Genomic DNA, 15,267 nt, shown 5'->3' on the forward strand with positions numbered 1-15,267 from the left:
TGGGGGGATGGGGAGAAGGGGGAAAGCAGTAAATGAGAAGACTTTTCAACAACCAAATTAGTGAGTTACTCTTCAGAAATGAAGTGATTTTTATATTTGAGAAAGTTCACCAAAAGATAAATGTGCCTGCAAACATTTTAAAATTATACATTGGAAAATGGAATAAAATGTCATATTAAACATTTCTGAAGACTGTGTGACAGTTTGATAATTCTAGTTAGGATAAGAAGACAGAGGATGGATTTGAAATTGTTAAAGTATAAATGCCAAGTCTTTAACTTTGAAGGTCTAACTTTTTCAAAAATATTTGAGCTCCTTTGCTGCAGGGCTCTGATGAACAGTTTTTGCATAATTAATATGAATTCTCAAAATTTAGAAAATTTGCAGAACAAAAGGAACTAGTATGCAGAATTGTTTTCATATGTTAAACCTTGTTCACAGGAAAACTAGAAATCGTCTTGCAGGATAGTGTTCCTACAGCAGATTAAAAGGAATCCTTTTTAGTCTCAAAGAATTGCCAGGCTACACATTTTGGATTGTACAGATTGGGAATCTCAGAAGATCAGCACAGTTGGCGTAGTATTCAGCACAACGCCTTTACAGCCCCAGTGATCAGGACTGGACCGGGGTTCGAATCCCACACTGTGTGTAAGGAGTTTGTATGTTCTCCCCGTGTCTGCATGGGTTTTCGCCAGGGGCTCCGGTTTCCTCCCACCCTTCAAAATGTACCGGGGTGTAGGTTGATGAGGTGTAAATTGGGTGGCATGATCTCGTGGGCCAAAAAGACCTGTTACCATGCTGTATATTTACATTTTAATATTCGAAATCTGAAGAATTTCACAAGGGATGAAATAATTACTGAATCAAACTTACCCTTTCAGCCTCACTGTACATGTTTACTGGACTTTTCACAGAACTGCACTTTCCTCTCACTGCTGTCACCTTTTCCTGTGTTTATCATTCTGATACAGGAGGTTTGAGAAAGGTTCAGATTCTCAATGAACCCAGTTAATTAGGGGAAAGAGGTGGGCAACATTAACACACAAGTAATCTACAAGGTGGAGTATCAAATTACTTATCTAAAAAGGCATAATATCAATTAAAAGTTTCATTATTCCAAAATTTTCTCTCTTTTCTAATGGAATTTATTGATGATTCGATTAACTGCAAGTCACTAACCTGAATATCTTCTTTCAATTTTGCGCATTAGCTTTCAACAAAAATCTGAATCTTTTTGGGTTCCAAAACAAATGAAGTTTTTCTGTCACTTCTGTTTTATTTCCTTCTTATCAATCATCTTTGCTACTCTGCAGATTGCTATTCCTGGCTCAGCTAACCATTAGATTCAGGAAGGAATAGGGAGCAATGCTGAATCAACAAAAAAGTAAAACATGGGACCTGACTAAGAAACAGACTGCTTTTCATAAAGATAATGCAAATCTAAAGATCCATTGACCAGTTATGTTACTTCTCTCTTTTCTCCTGAGGAGTGCTATCTTCCCATTTTGTACAATGCCTCAATTGACATCAGTAGAGTACAATATAAAAAGGTGAAGCATGTTGCAGAATGGCTCACAATAAAATATTGTTTCAAATGATGACCTTTTCCAACATAACCTATCAAAACAATGTTACATCAAGTGATAATATGCTGTAAATGTGATAACATGGAAATACTTTTTAAATTGCATTTAGGCCAAACCTCAACAATGAAAATAACCAAACTGCAGGAAAACAGAAATGTTCAATATACACCCTTAATCATAAAATCAAAAATTTCACTCTATTTTCCATCAAAAATCTAATATGAAGAAATAATAAACATATCTATCCAATTCCTTATACTTTCTAACTACCTAACTAGACATGTTCATTTGTTAAATTACATTCATTGTAATCTTACCTGGGCCAGTATTGATCCCCATTTCTTCTGGAATTTTTGCATTTTAGTACAAAAATGAAACAAATATTAGACATGTGGAAAGTGGAAAAAAACAACTAAACACTAAAACAAAAAAATATATAATTACTTCAACGATGGTGTAAAACAGGATGATCTCAGAGTCCCCATCCAGCCTAAATTTCCTTACCTAATTTAGAGTGCAAACCCTTATCAACTATTTTATTTTCAGAAGTTCTGGTGAATAATTCTATTTATGTATTTAAAATATATAAAAAGCTCAAAGTCCTACAAGAGGTATGGATGCCACAAAACTTGCACCATCAGGTTCAGGAACAACTGCTACCCCTCCACTACCAGATTCTTCAACAACAAACTCAATCAGGGACTCATTTAAGGACTCTTACTTGTGCACTTTATTGATTTTTAAAATGTTCTCTGTATTGCACAGTTTGTTTATATTAATTATCAATTTACAGTTTTTTTATTTGTTTACATGTATATGCTGTGTATAATTTTTTTGCACTACCAATATGTGGAAATTCTGCGACACCTGCAGAAAAATCTCAGGGTTGTATGTAATTTCATGTATGTATTTTGACAATAAATCTGAAAAAAACAGCTGAAACATAATTCTGATAAAGGATAATGGAAATGAAAAACAATTAAGGCTTTAAAGCTCATGCCATTCCCCCAGAGTTATTTTCTGATGCTCACCAAGTAAGACATCAGTATTTTGTTGTTAATCCCTTATGTACCAAACATTAATCTTAAAAATCCACCATTTTATCATTAGATTTTAATCACATATTACAAGCTAGATTAAAAATTTATTTTTTTAAATGACAACTAAAACCAGAAGGTAAAACAATGCTAAAATTCTTTATTGACATGGATATTTTGGTATTCTGAGTTGTGTCCAATAATGAATTAAAATGGAGAACAGGGATTTTTTTTTACATTAGCAGATCCCATTACATTCACCAATATCATATACTGATCTGAAAATGCAGCAGATATGAATAAATTCATGAAATATGGCTTGCAAGAATTCAAGAACTTTGATCTACTGATGTAAGCAGCTGGCCCAGACAGTTTATCACAGGTTACAATAATAAGAATAATACTCCTCATTTCTTTAAAAAGCCTCGTCTTCACACAATTGATCTGTACCCAATTTATTTTAATAGAGACCAGTGGTTTTCAAACTTTTTCTTTCCACTCACATCTTCTTTCTTTGGCTTGGCTTCGCGGACGAAGATTTACGGAGGGGGTAAAAGTCCACGTCAGCTGCAGGCTCGATTGTGGCTGACAAGTCCGATGCGGGACAAGCAGACACGGTTGCAGCGGTTGCAGGGGAAAATTTGTTGGTTGGGGTTGGGTGTTGGTTCAAATTTTGCTTGAAAAGAGTGTAAATTGTGGTATTAAAATTGCAACAGAAATTAATATTGTTAATCCTTTATCTGATGCACACAGTATCTTTCATCTTCTCTGGGGGAAAAAAATACAGTAAAACCTCTGTTATCCAATGACAATGTTTCTCAAGCAAAATATTTCAGTAATAATTGGGTCTAGAGCAGTGGTTCTCAATCTTTTTTCCCTCCACTCACATACCACTTTAAGTGTAATCCCTTACTAATCACAGAGCACCTATGGCATAGGGATTACTGAAAACCGTGTCTGCCTGTCCCGCATCGGACTTGTCAGCCACAAACAAGCCTGCAGCTGACGTGGACATTTACCCCCTCCATAAATCTTCATCCGCGAAGCCAAGCCAAAGAAAGAAAGAAGAAATTTTGCTTGAGAAACATTGTCATTGGATAACAGAGGTTTTACTGTATTTTTTTCCCCCCAGAGAAGATGGAAGATACTGTGTGCATCAGATAAAGGATTAACAATATTAATTTCTGTTGCAATTTTAATACCACAATTTACACTCCTTTCAAGCAAAATTTGAAGCAAGGACCAAAAGAAGACAATCTTTGTGGGTTGAAGTGCCATGTTATTAGTAAATGTGTTTTTCAAAACCAAAAGATCAGCAAAATCATCAACAATGGCATAGGTGGAAATGTTGATCTGGTTAATGACAGGTAAAATTCACCCAAAAATCAAAAGTAGTACAATTAGAACTGATTTACAAGAAAACCAACTAATTGGGTATTTCCTCCGCATACATGAAATGAAGATGTATATTTTAAATTATCAACATGTAGCAGTAATTTAAACAAGCTGATTTAGTCTGACAGATTTTTTAATCGTATTTTCAAATAGTGAGTACAGCATAGGCTGCTGCCAGATTGGGAATGATAACATCAATCTTTCAAAGCGATATTCATGATGGTAGCTTGGTCAAGTAACTTCCCAAATATCCTGTACCCAAGGAGTTCAACACTCTGGGTTCTGCACAGCACATATAACTGAAGATATACACTGTTGTTTGGGTACCTTATAACAAGCACAAGAAACTGATCACTAACTTTCTACTGGGACTTTAAGACAATTATTTCTACTTAGCATCAAATTGTATGTTTGAACATATCCACGCAATTGTGAAAGCAATGCAGTGTTAGGAAATCACCTCAGATTTTCCCTTGATGCTATTCATAACTGACCCTGCATTTTCACCTGACCTACACCAATCTCTAGCAGCATTTTCAAAACAGTGCCACTGAATGCTAACATAAATGACTCACATAAGAAGCATCTAATTTAAAGAATAGAATCAACTTTAACCATTTCCAATTTTGTTTCACATCCATTATCCCTAATTAAACTTCAGACTAAGTAACTATTTCCAAAATATTTACTGCAAGTTCTTCTGCTCAATAATATCTCACTAAGCAGAAAATATTATCATCAATCACATCAGTAAACCAATAAGTAAGCTAGAATGGAAATTTCTTTCAGGGATAGTAACTCATCTTTTTATTGTGGTCATGTGCAACCATATAACTACAAGTAACTGTTAGAACTATCATTCACATAATATATCTAGAAGAAAAACATACATAATATATACGTACAACTTACCTAACACGACTTTTTCAGTCCTCTCCACCTGCCCTGGATGTAGGTCATAATCCAGTAACTCCTTAAAACGTTCTTCCAGGTCCTTACTTCCCTCATCTGAAAATCCGTAATCACAAAACGCAACACTGGAAGGCAAGATTGAGGCAAACACTCTATGTGGAGCTTTGTGGCGTGTAGAATCACCAGCATCTTTTAAAAACAGAACAAAGAATTAATATTGTGATTAACTGTGAAAAACCTTCATCTCAGAGATGCTTTAATGCTATATATTTTGCCTCTTGCGTTAGGCCATGGAATCACAACACATTCCACAAACTTAAGACATATTTTCCAGACGGAGACTACACTGCCAAAGAAAGGAAATACTGCCAGATGAAGTACCAAGGCTCCTCAAAAATGACAGGATCTTTGGCACAAAGAAAATTATTTAATTTGGTTCATAGCTGCCAGCAGCCTGTCTGGCATAGAACAATTTATGGCACAGAAACCGGCCACTCTTTAGCCCCTCTAGTCTGTGCTGAACCATCTCTCTGCTTAGTTCAACTGACCTTAAATGTCAGTAATTCCATAACCTAAAGAGACATTCATTGCAAAAGGACTATTTAATGTCTACAATACTTAAGGATGCGGAGATTTCATTTGTCTGATAACTGCTGGAGATTGAGGATTATCTACAAGGAGACAGAACCCTCACTTTAGTTTACTCACTATTGGAGAAGTTTGGAAGTAGACGGGTTTGGGACTCTCATCCGTGCAACACTGTATTGTTGGAGACTTTCAATCGGAAGGGTGCAAGTTATGGCATAGCACTGTAAGCTTCATATTCAAGCCATGACAACCCCAGCTACCATATTAATACTTTGCAGTTCATCGGGTGCTGAGTAAAAATCATCACCCTCAAGTGCAGACCTACTTTTCAAGGCGTGTTAATGAGCCAGCATAGTTGATTATTGAGCAACAATGATTGTGATAATATTCTGGATCTGCCAGGTTCAGGCATGCAGCATGCAAAATTGAAGGTTATCCTAATCTTGATATTTGATCTGTTAAATAGGTTACATTTCAGACCACATAACTGAAGCCAGCTGAAATGAATTTTGGTGGCAGAAAACAAATGCACACGATCCAAAAAGAATATTTAGCACTGCAAGGTGCTAATGGACAGAGCTAATGGATTTCAAGTGGATCTTAATTATTCAAGAATTGCTGAGGAAGCCATCTGATTAAATCAAAACCACTTCAAGTTAATCAACAATATTTAAATCAATACTTGCTGGAAGAGCTAGAAAATCAAGAGCACCGTAACTCATCAAGAACCATAGTGCATGGCACTATATACACAAACACATTCTCTAGTCACGCATATACTAAAATAACTAGATAAAATTTAACACAGCCATTACTGCAGCATACTTGACTGAAACCAATGCCTGATCAGTTACTTACCAGCATTTCTGTTTAAAATTTGATCTTCAAATACCATTTCACAACGAACAAACACTGTGTTCAGCACATCTCTTTTCAGTGACTGAGGAAAAACATGTACTTGATTTTATTGGCTATAATATGGTAACTATTATTAAGAGTATGCTAACTTGCAATAAAGTAATACACATTATCCTGTGCTTATAAATCATCAAAATATCACAAATGAACCTTTGTTTCAGTCTTCCTATGAAATTATCAATAGTAAAGATTTGGAGACAAAGTTATTTGAAGTTAAATGGAATTGTGTTTTTTTTTAATGATGTAAAAAACATTTAGCCCTCCAGTTGAAATACATTAGATGAAATTAGATTTGTGACCAAGGTAGTTAAAAATAAAATTAGAATATGTAAACTTTTGGTAAAGGATGAAAAAAATCTGGTATAATCTTTGATTAGTGGTTCTTTTCACTTAGATTAGGAGAGACAAATACAAGAAGACATGGCTTTAGGGTCAAAGGGGAAAGGTTTATGGGGAACACAAGGGATGTGATGGATTTATGTTAATCTTTAATGTTAAATTATATTTCTTTAATAAAAATGTCTTACTAAAGTAAATTAAAGAGTTAAAATATTGTATCTGTTTTCTTAGTAAGTTAGCTGTGGGTTGGTACAGGGTCACAGCACATTTATAGAGAACCATTGTTTTCAGAGAAGTGTTCACTCTCGGAGTCAACATTTCTTGGACAGAGCTAATGGATTTCAAGTGGATCTTAATTATTCAAGAACTGCTGAGGAAGCCATCTGTTTAAATCAAAACCACTTAAGCCTCTTGAAGGTCAGAAGTTGTTATGGATATGGAATGGTTTTGAAAAAGGAAAGGAATTTTGGTAGAAATAAAACTGATGGTCATGTGGTTTCCAAGAAATGAGGATGTCCTTGTCCATGATGTAACTGTCACATGACTTGGAGAAATTTATTACTGAATTCAGACACGTTGAGTTAAGGTTTGGAATAGTTCATCTTGGAGTTCATAGAGGTCAAAACCCTGTGACATACAGGGGTTGAAACCTTGTGAAAGACAGGGTTGAGTTACAGTATCCAGAATTGGTTTGTTGTGTGTTACTCCTAGAAGAAGGGGAACACAGAATCCATGGCTTTTGAATTAATGAAGACCACTTTGCTGTCTCTTTGGAAAAGAGGACAGAATTCTACTGAGTCTATTTTTGTGTTTGGCCACTTCGTTTAACCCTTATCTGGTTTGTGACTTCATTGTGGAAAAAAATAGCCACATTCACTGTCTTTGAGAAGAGGGCAGATTCTTCATTTGGAAAACCATATTGCGAATAAAAGAGGCCTGAAGATATAATCTTTAAAAGCGCTTTATAATTAATTCTCAACTGAGAATTTAAGACCTTTAGGCAAGATTAATATGATACTGAACTTTTAAAGGTTGACTTTCCAGAGTGGGTCTTTGAATTATACACACACACACATTCATTCATTTACACATAGTGGGGATGTTTAGTTAAGTAAGAAATGTTGTTATTAATAGTTTAATAAAAACTATCATTTTGAATTTGCCATTGTCTGGTGAATTTTCCATTGCTGCTCCTGTGTTAGTGGTAACAAAACCCTTTAGACCCAAACATAATTAAAAGGGTAACTTTTTTCACTCAGAGAGTGGTGGAAATGTGGAATGAGTTGTCACCTGACGTGGTAAATGCGGGGTCACTTTTTAGTTTTAAAATAAACTGGACAGATACATGGATAGAAGTGGTCTGGAGGGTTATGGAATGGGTGCAGGTTAGTGGGACGAGTGGTATGATGTTGTTTCACACAGACTAGAAGGGCTGAAGGGCCTGTTTTCTGTGCTGTTGTGTTCTATTGGTCTATAATTCTGCCTATCAAATAATGCCATTGAAATATCTTTGAGGGCTATGTACATTCCATATTAGATGTTCTTGGGATGCACTCAGAAGTTGATTCAACATTATCCTTTTCTTTGAGTTCACATCCTTCCATTACATTTATTCATCAAAGGATACACCTCAGTTCTGCACATCTCATTGGAAAGAGCCATGTGTATCTAATTTATATTGACACCCAGGTCTTATGGTTCCTCTCCTTGTCCTAATCTCGCACCCATTCTGATAACAATCTTATTTGTTGCTCTTTTCCACCAAATTGAATTTCTCACATTTATTCATATCACACAGCAAATACCATGTGTTATCCCACTCACACAACCTATGCAAATAATGCTGGAGTCTCTTTTCTTCCACCTCACAATTTATAATCCCATTAAGCTCTATGTCATACACAAACTTTGAGATATTATATTTAATTCCCATTAAATTAAATTTAATTAATATATATATATATATATATATATATATATATATATGGTGAACAGCTATAGTCCAAGTACTGAATGATTTCATACACTACTTGTCTGCCACTCAGAAAATAAAGTTTAGTTCTTATCTTTGTTTCCTGGATTTATATTTCAAATTGATGAGAGCATTTCAGTTGAGGTTGAAAAACTTTAAATAATTTTGCTCAAAAAAAAACATACCAGGACGCCATCTTTCACTTTTGTTTTACTGCCATGGAGATAAGCTCGACAATGCACAGTACCCTTCACAGCAATAGAGCTATTACATCTTTGTATAAGAGCTGAAGTTTCATCTGAAGAGGCAGGAGCCTTGAAGGAAAAAGATTCATGGATTGAAAAAAAAATTAAATGCAAGGCTATACCTAAAATAAAAATCATAGAACATGAAAATCAAAATGAAATGAAAGAGATGTGGACAATACTCTTCATCAAACATCATGAAAGTGAACACTTCTGTAAGACTTAGAAGGCTATTCAGTGCTAGTCTCTATACTCATTACTGTTACATTTCATAAAGGCTTGTCCTATTTTTTAAAAACTTTTGAGCTGTTGCAGTATTGTGCCAATTTAAGGTAATTTGAATGTCAGACAAAGAAAAACAAACTGAAAAAGGAAGGCCAAAGGAATGCAGAAGTTGAAGGACCATTCCTGCTCCTTGCAATCTCACAACAAAAATGCTTCAGTCATTTTTGGAGCATCTTCCTCCTCACTTTACAGAACATCGTCTGTCCAGTTGTTCTTTGAATTTGCAAAACTCTTCTAATTACATCACAGGTCTTTGATCTACAAAAATGGAGTAAAGTCACTAGAGATGCTATGTTTGTTAACAATCCATTTAGTTGCCCGAGCCAAGATATTCAATGTCTTTTTCTCTTTAAGAGGTTAATAGGTTTCTACAATTCCAACATTTTGAATTTATTTCACTCCTTTTGTTATTTGCAGTTTTTATTATTTTTAACTTGTGTCTTCTCACAATTCTACAAAATTATCGATTGATCAAAAGCACCAATTATACCTGCAATTTTCCACGTAGCATTTATGTATCCAAGCAATCCCAATGTCACAGTCGGAGAGGTAGGAAATTCCTAGAAAATGGTCCACACCCTGATTTGCAACAAGAAATGTAAATTCCCAAAAAAATGTTTTATTTATTTATTTCCCATCACCACATATATTCAGTACAGTATCTCAAATTTTAGAATAATGATTTGTGAATTGTGCAAGGACAACTTTCCTTAATCGATACTGCCTTAAAAGCAGGGATTGCCTGTAATGGGAAGTGATAAAGTCTCTGTTCACTAAGCACTATAGCTATGAAGTGTATTTATAAAAAAGCACAAAAACATTAAAAAGTAAAAATAATATGTTCATATTGTAGCAAAGTATTCAATACTGAGCTATTATAGATGTCAGTGTACATGTTGTTGAGTTGATGTACACACTGTGGAGTTTAGTGCAAAACTAACACCTCCAGGCTTGCATACTAGGCTTATGTACATCACTGCTTCTGTCACTTGGACAGGAAGTGACATATCAGTGATGTCATCAGCTCAGATTAAAAACCTGTGTTGGATGCAGGTCAATTTCCCGCATTTTCTATAGAACATCCACCATTTCGGGAGCTGGTTCGCTTGCTATTAAGTGGGTCGCAACATGACCACACCCCCCCCCTGAACCAGCAATCCCGCTGCTGACCCCAAAGTCTGTATTGTTTTTTTGTTTAGACAGCCTTCCTCTTCACCGAGGTACCTGAACCACGAATGGTCTGTCCAAATTCTGGCAGGTTTGAGGCATTCAATTGCACAAGCTTCTTCTTTACCTCCGATGTCCAAAATGTACCTCGAAGGGATCCTCATACAGATGCTGGAATGGTGCTTGGTGTGCTCCTTTCTGTACAAAGACATACTTGCAGTCCTGGGGTTTACAGGAATTGCCTGACTGTGTTGAGATGTTGGTACGGGTGCTAAAGAATCGCGCTTCTCATGGAGCTTGCTTAGGACCACTGCGGGTGTCTCCTCCTGTCCTCGTGAGTTTGATACAAATTTTCCTTGAACCATCAGGGGCATGATGTAGACCAGCTTTGCTGATGAGGCACCTATATCATCCTTAGGTGCCGTTCATATGCCCAAGAGTACCCACGGCAATTTGTCAACCCAGTTAGATCTCTGCAGACATGCCATGGCTGATTTCTAATGTCCGTGGAACCTTTCTACTAGTCTGTTTGATTGTGGGTGGTACGCAGTTGTGTGGTGCAAGGTGGCCATTGCTAACCACAGGTTTGACGTGAATTGGGCACCCCTCTCAGACGTGATGTGTGCTGGCAGACCGAAATGTGCTATCCAGACTGTAATGAGGACTCTGGCACAGGTGTCAGTAGTCATATCTGCCAGTGGGACTACCTCTGGCCACTGCATGACCTGATTCACCACCGCAAGAAAAAAACAGGAACCTACAATGCAGAGCGCCTACAATGTCCATGTAAATGTAGTCAAACCTCCAATACATCGTCTCAAAAGATTGCAGTGGGGCTTTCATGTGTCGTTGGACATTGGATATCTGGCAACGAGTGCACATCTTCACTCAATTGCTGACCTGTTTTCGAAGGTCATGCCACACAAATCTGTTGGCTACCAGACAATCGGTCTGATCAATGGGCGTGCCAACCCGTGTACCGCATCAAACACCCGCCACCTCAAGGCCACTGGAATGATTGGCTGAGGACGACCTGTAGATACATCACACAGGAGTTTGAGTTCCCGTGGGCCTACCAAAATTTCTTCCAGCTGTAGGTTCGAGTCTCTTGTTCCGTAATGCAGAATTTCTTCATTGCCCGGACCGTCTTGACCTTTGCCAGTAGTGGCTTTGCTCCATGTTTGTCGATTCTATGGCCCAGAAAGTTGATGGTTGCGCACCTGAATTGACACTTGGTTGGGTTGTTGGTCAGCCCAAACTCATTCAAACAAGTGAAAAGCTTGCACAGATGGGACAAATGTTCCTGATGACTCCGGCAAGTGGTAAGTATGCCGTCTAGATATATGAAGGTAAAGTCGAGATCAAGTCCTTCTCTGTCCATAAACGATGAAGAGTCTGTGCTGCATTCTTGAGTCCAAAAGGCATCCTTTTGAATTCAAAAGGCCAAAGGGTGTAATAATAGCAATTTTAGGAATGTTATCTGGGTGGACCAGGATCTGATGATACCCCCTGACCAGGTCCACCTTAGAAAAGATGATGGCTCCCTGCAGGTTGGATGCAAAGTCCTGTAAATGCAGTTCTGGGTAACAATCCAGTGCAGTAACCTCGTTCAACCTGCGATAATCACAGCAGGGTCTTAATCCGCCTGCGGCCTTAGGTACCATCTGGAGGGATCCTGTGAGCTTGGGGATGCAGCGGTGGCCCTTCAGTTGGTATGTGGTGCTGCACACCATGTTTCAGCATTGCCAAGGTGAATTGCAGCGTAATTATTGCAGGAAATTCCACCAACACCCTGGCAAATTCATTCCCCGAAAGAATAACAGAGTCTAAATGAAGGGGTGGCAGCTTGGCCTCACCTAGGGTGAAGGTCTGGAAAGTGTTGGTATGAATGAGCCTTCATCCCTCTATCAACCAGCAGGCCATGTGCTCTGAGAAAATCAGCTCCCAGTAGCAGTTGTGCAACTGCAGCCAATGTGAATATCCACATGAGCTTGGTATCACCGAACTGAAACGGGATCCTATGCATGCCAAATGGCTGGATAGTACTGCAGTTTGCGGTTTTCAATGATGGCCTGGGTTTTCTGTTACATGTCACACCCCGAAGGGGGAAAGCACCCTGATCTCATCCCTTTATCCACCAAGAAACACTGGTCAGAATGTCTATCCCAGACATATAAAAGGCTGTCTCAATGACCAACCACTGCATCAATTAGCAACAGCTGGCTCAGCACTTGCCCTGAAACCCAGAGGGAGGTGGGCAGCAGTGAGCTATTGCATCTCATCATTGATGGTGGAAATACTAATGGGTGCCATTTTCATCTCATTGTCTCCTGGTCAACTGGCAGTCTGACAACAGATTTGATCCACCCTGCTGCCAGTCTAATGTTGGAGTTGCACAGTCCTGCTGCTGTGAGCAGGATTTGTTGACCTGTCCTACAGATGCCAGTTTTCTTGCTTAGCCCTCCATAGAATATCAGCACAGGTTGCAACTCTCCATGGATCACTGATATCCTCATCAGCTAGCACCATAAGGATATCTTCTGGCAACTGCTCCAAGAAAGCTTGCTCAAACATGAGGCAGGCCCTATGACCTACCACTAGTGCCATCATTTCACTCATGAGCGTGGAAGGGGTCCTGCATCCCAAGCCATCAGGGCACTCGCTCACATCGAGAGAGGTCAAAGGTATGGCTGAGCAGACTCTTGAGCACCATATACTTGCTCTGCTCCAGAGGCTGCTGCAGAAAATTAGACATTCAGGTTTCTAATTGAAACTTCTCTCGACCCAGGATACTTGCTACATAGTAGTACTGCATGGAATCAGATGTTATCTGCCCCCAACTGGACTTCTGCTTGGTCAAACCATACATGTGGTTGTGAAGTCCAAAACATTGGCAGCTTCAGAACTACAACATGCATCAAAGAAAAATTTTCCATGTTGGAGTCCAAATATCATTTGGACCATCAGGGTCACCAACATAACAAAATATTCTATACTGAGTTACTATAGATGACAACATCCAGAAAGCTAATGCACATATTGTGAAGTCTAGTACAAAACCAATACTTCCAGATTTGCATGCTGAGCTTATATACATCACTGCTTCTGTCACATGGACAGGAAGTGACATCATCAGTGATGTCATCAGTTCTGATAAAAACCTATGTTGGATGGAGGTCAATTTCTCACATTTTCCACAGCATATCCATCATTTCAGGAGCCAATTCACTTGCTGGTAAGTGGGTTGCTACAATATTTTCATTATTATATTCATGTAATCAAGGTTTTTTAGTTTATTGTCACATAATAACTGTAATTTTAATTTTTTTTTCAAATTTTATTTTATTAGCACATGAAACAAAATTGCATACAGAACTAAAAAAATTCTATATATCAAAATCAATACATTCCTTTTTATAATTTTCTCCCCCACGGAAAAACCCCAAGAAGAAAGCAAAGAAAAGAAAAATTTTAAAAAAACCAAAAGAAAAAAGAAAAAAAAATAAAGAATAGATTGATTTTTAAACAATACTGGATATGACCTTATGAAAAAATTGTGACCTAATTATTCTAACACTTATAACTACCATTATATCTTTGATATATGAAGTATATAGTAACATAAAACACTATTGTGCAATACATAACACTAAATAATCAAAATCTAAGTATCTGCAAACAACATCTAATACAGTAAAATAAAGGCGAGGCCGGGGAGTGACAAAGTTCACACCAAATTCTACCAATTGACATATTCTAATTATTTATAAAGTTATCGCACCTATCTTTTGCATATATGGAAACCAAATTTTCAAAAAATTATTATATTTGTTCTTTAAATTATATGTGATCATTTCCAAAGGTACACAACTTTGCATTTCACCATGCTGTCTATCTAATACCAAATCCATATCCAATTTCTACGAAAAGTTTATACATTTCCTGGCAACTGCCAGTGTGATCTTTAAAAATTTTTTTTGAAACCAATCCACTTTTAAATCTGGACCAATCCTTGATTATTCCCCCAAAAGAAACAACATCGTGTTTCTTGGGAGTTTAACATCCATTACCCATTGAAGAAAATCTATTAAAATAGTCCAAAAAAAAATCAATTTGGGGCATGTCCGTGTAGAACGTAAAATATTTCAATTTTTAAATACATTATTATCCATGCTTAAACTAGACACAAGGTCATTTAAAAAAAAAAGAACTTTTAAACATTAGTACTTAGGATACTAACAGAAGAAGACAGGAACTGGACTTCCACTGGTAATTTCTTTTTCTGTATAAGTAAAACAAAAAATGTTTCAGTTATAAATGTAAGGATTAACTTTAATACCATTTTTTAAAATTTGAGAAATACAGCTTGGTAACAGGGTCTTGCTGCCCATGAGCCCATGCCACCCATATACATCAATTAACTTACAAACCCCGTATGTATTTGGAGGATGGGAGGAAACTGGAGCACTTGAAGGAAACACACAGGAAAACATATAAACTCCTTAAAGACAAGGCTGAATTCAAACCTAGGTTGTTGGTTATGCTAACTGCATCACCCTTAAAACATAGTGTGCTGCAATAAATATTTCATAAAGACTCACATTATTTCCTGTAAAATGTACAAGTCATTCTGTCATTTTAAAGTGGTACATAGATTACATATGTCTAAAGTTAAACAATCTTGTTTTTATTCTGTAATAAATGTAAAATTTTTGAGGCCTCTCTGATTCCTAAGTTTTGGGAATGTCCAAAACTAAAAGAATTTTGGGAATAATTTTTACAAACCTTATCAGAGATTCTTAGCATTAAATTGGAACTGTACC

The 15,267-nt window shown here is 37.1% G+C and overlaps 1 protein-coding gene across 8 annotated transcripts in view; it reads right to left on the minus strand.

Moving 5' to 3' along the window:
* odr4 (odr-4 GPCR localization factor homolog) overlaps positions 1-15,267 on the minus strand; it is a 117,496-nt gene that overhangs the window by 27,797 nt on the left and 74,432 nt on the right. For 6 of the 8 annotated variants that reach the window (XM_069938233.1, XM_069938226.1, XM_069938228.1 and 3 more), the window contains 5 exons: positions 14,685-14,726; positions 8,933-9,061; positions 6,377-6,458; positions 4,931-5,119; positions 1,904-1,930 (listed from right to left, as the gene is read on the minus strand). In XM_069938233.1, coding sequence (XP_069794334.1) covers positions 1,904-1,930; positions 4,931-5,119; positions 6,377-6,458; positions 8,933-9,061; positions 14,685-14,726 — 469 coding nt within the window. The remainder of the gene's footprint in view (positions 1-1,903; positions 1,931-4,930; positions 5,120-6,376; positions 6,459-8,932; positions 9,062-14,684; positions 14,727-15,267) is intronic. The other 2 variants (XM_069938231.1, XM_069938232.1) reach the window with 2 other exon arrangements.

Source organism: Narcine bancroftii, chromosome 5 (assembly GCF_036971445.1).
Source record: "Narcine bancroftii isolate sNarBan1 chromosome 5, sNarBan1.hap1, whole genome shotgun sequence".
NCBI lineage: Eukaryota > Metazoa > Chordata > Chondrichthyes > Torpediniformes > Narcinidae > Narcine > Narcine bancroftii.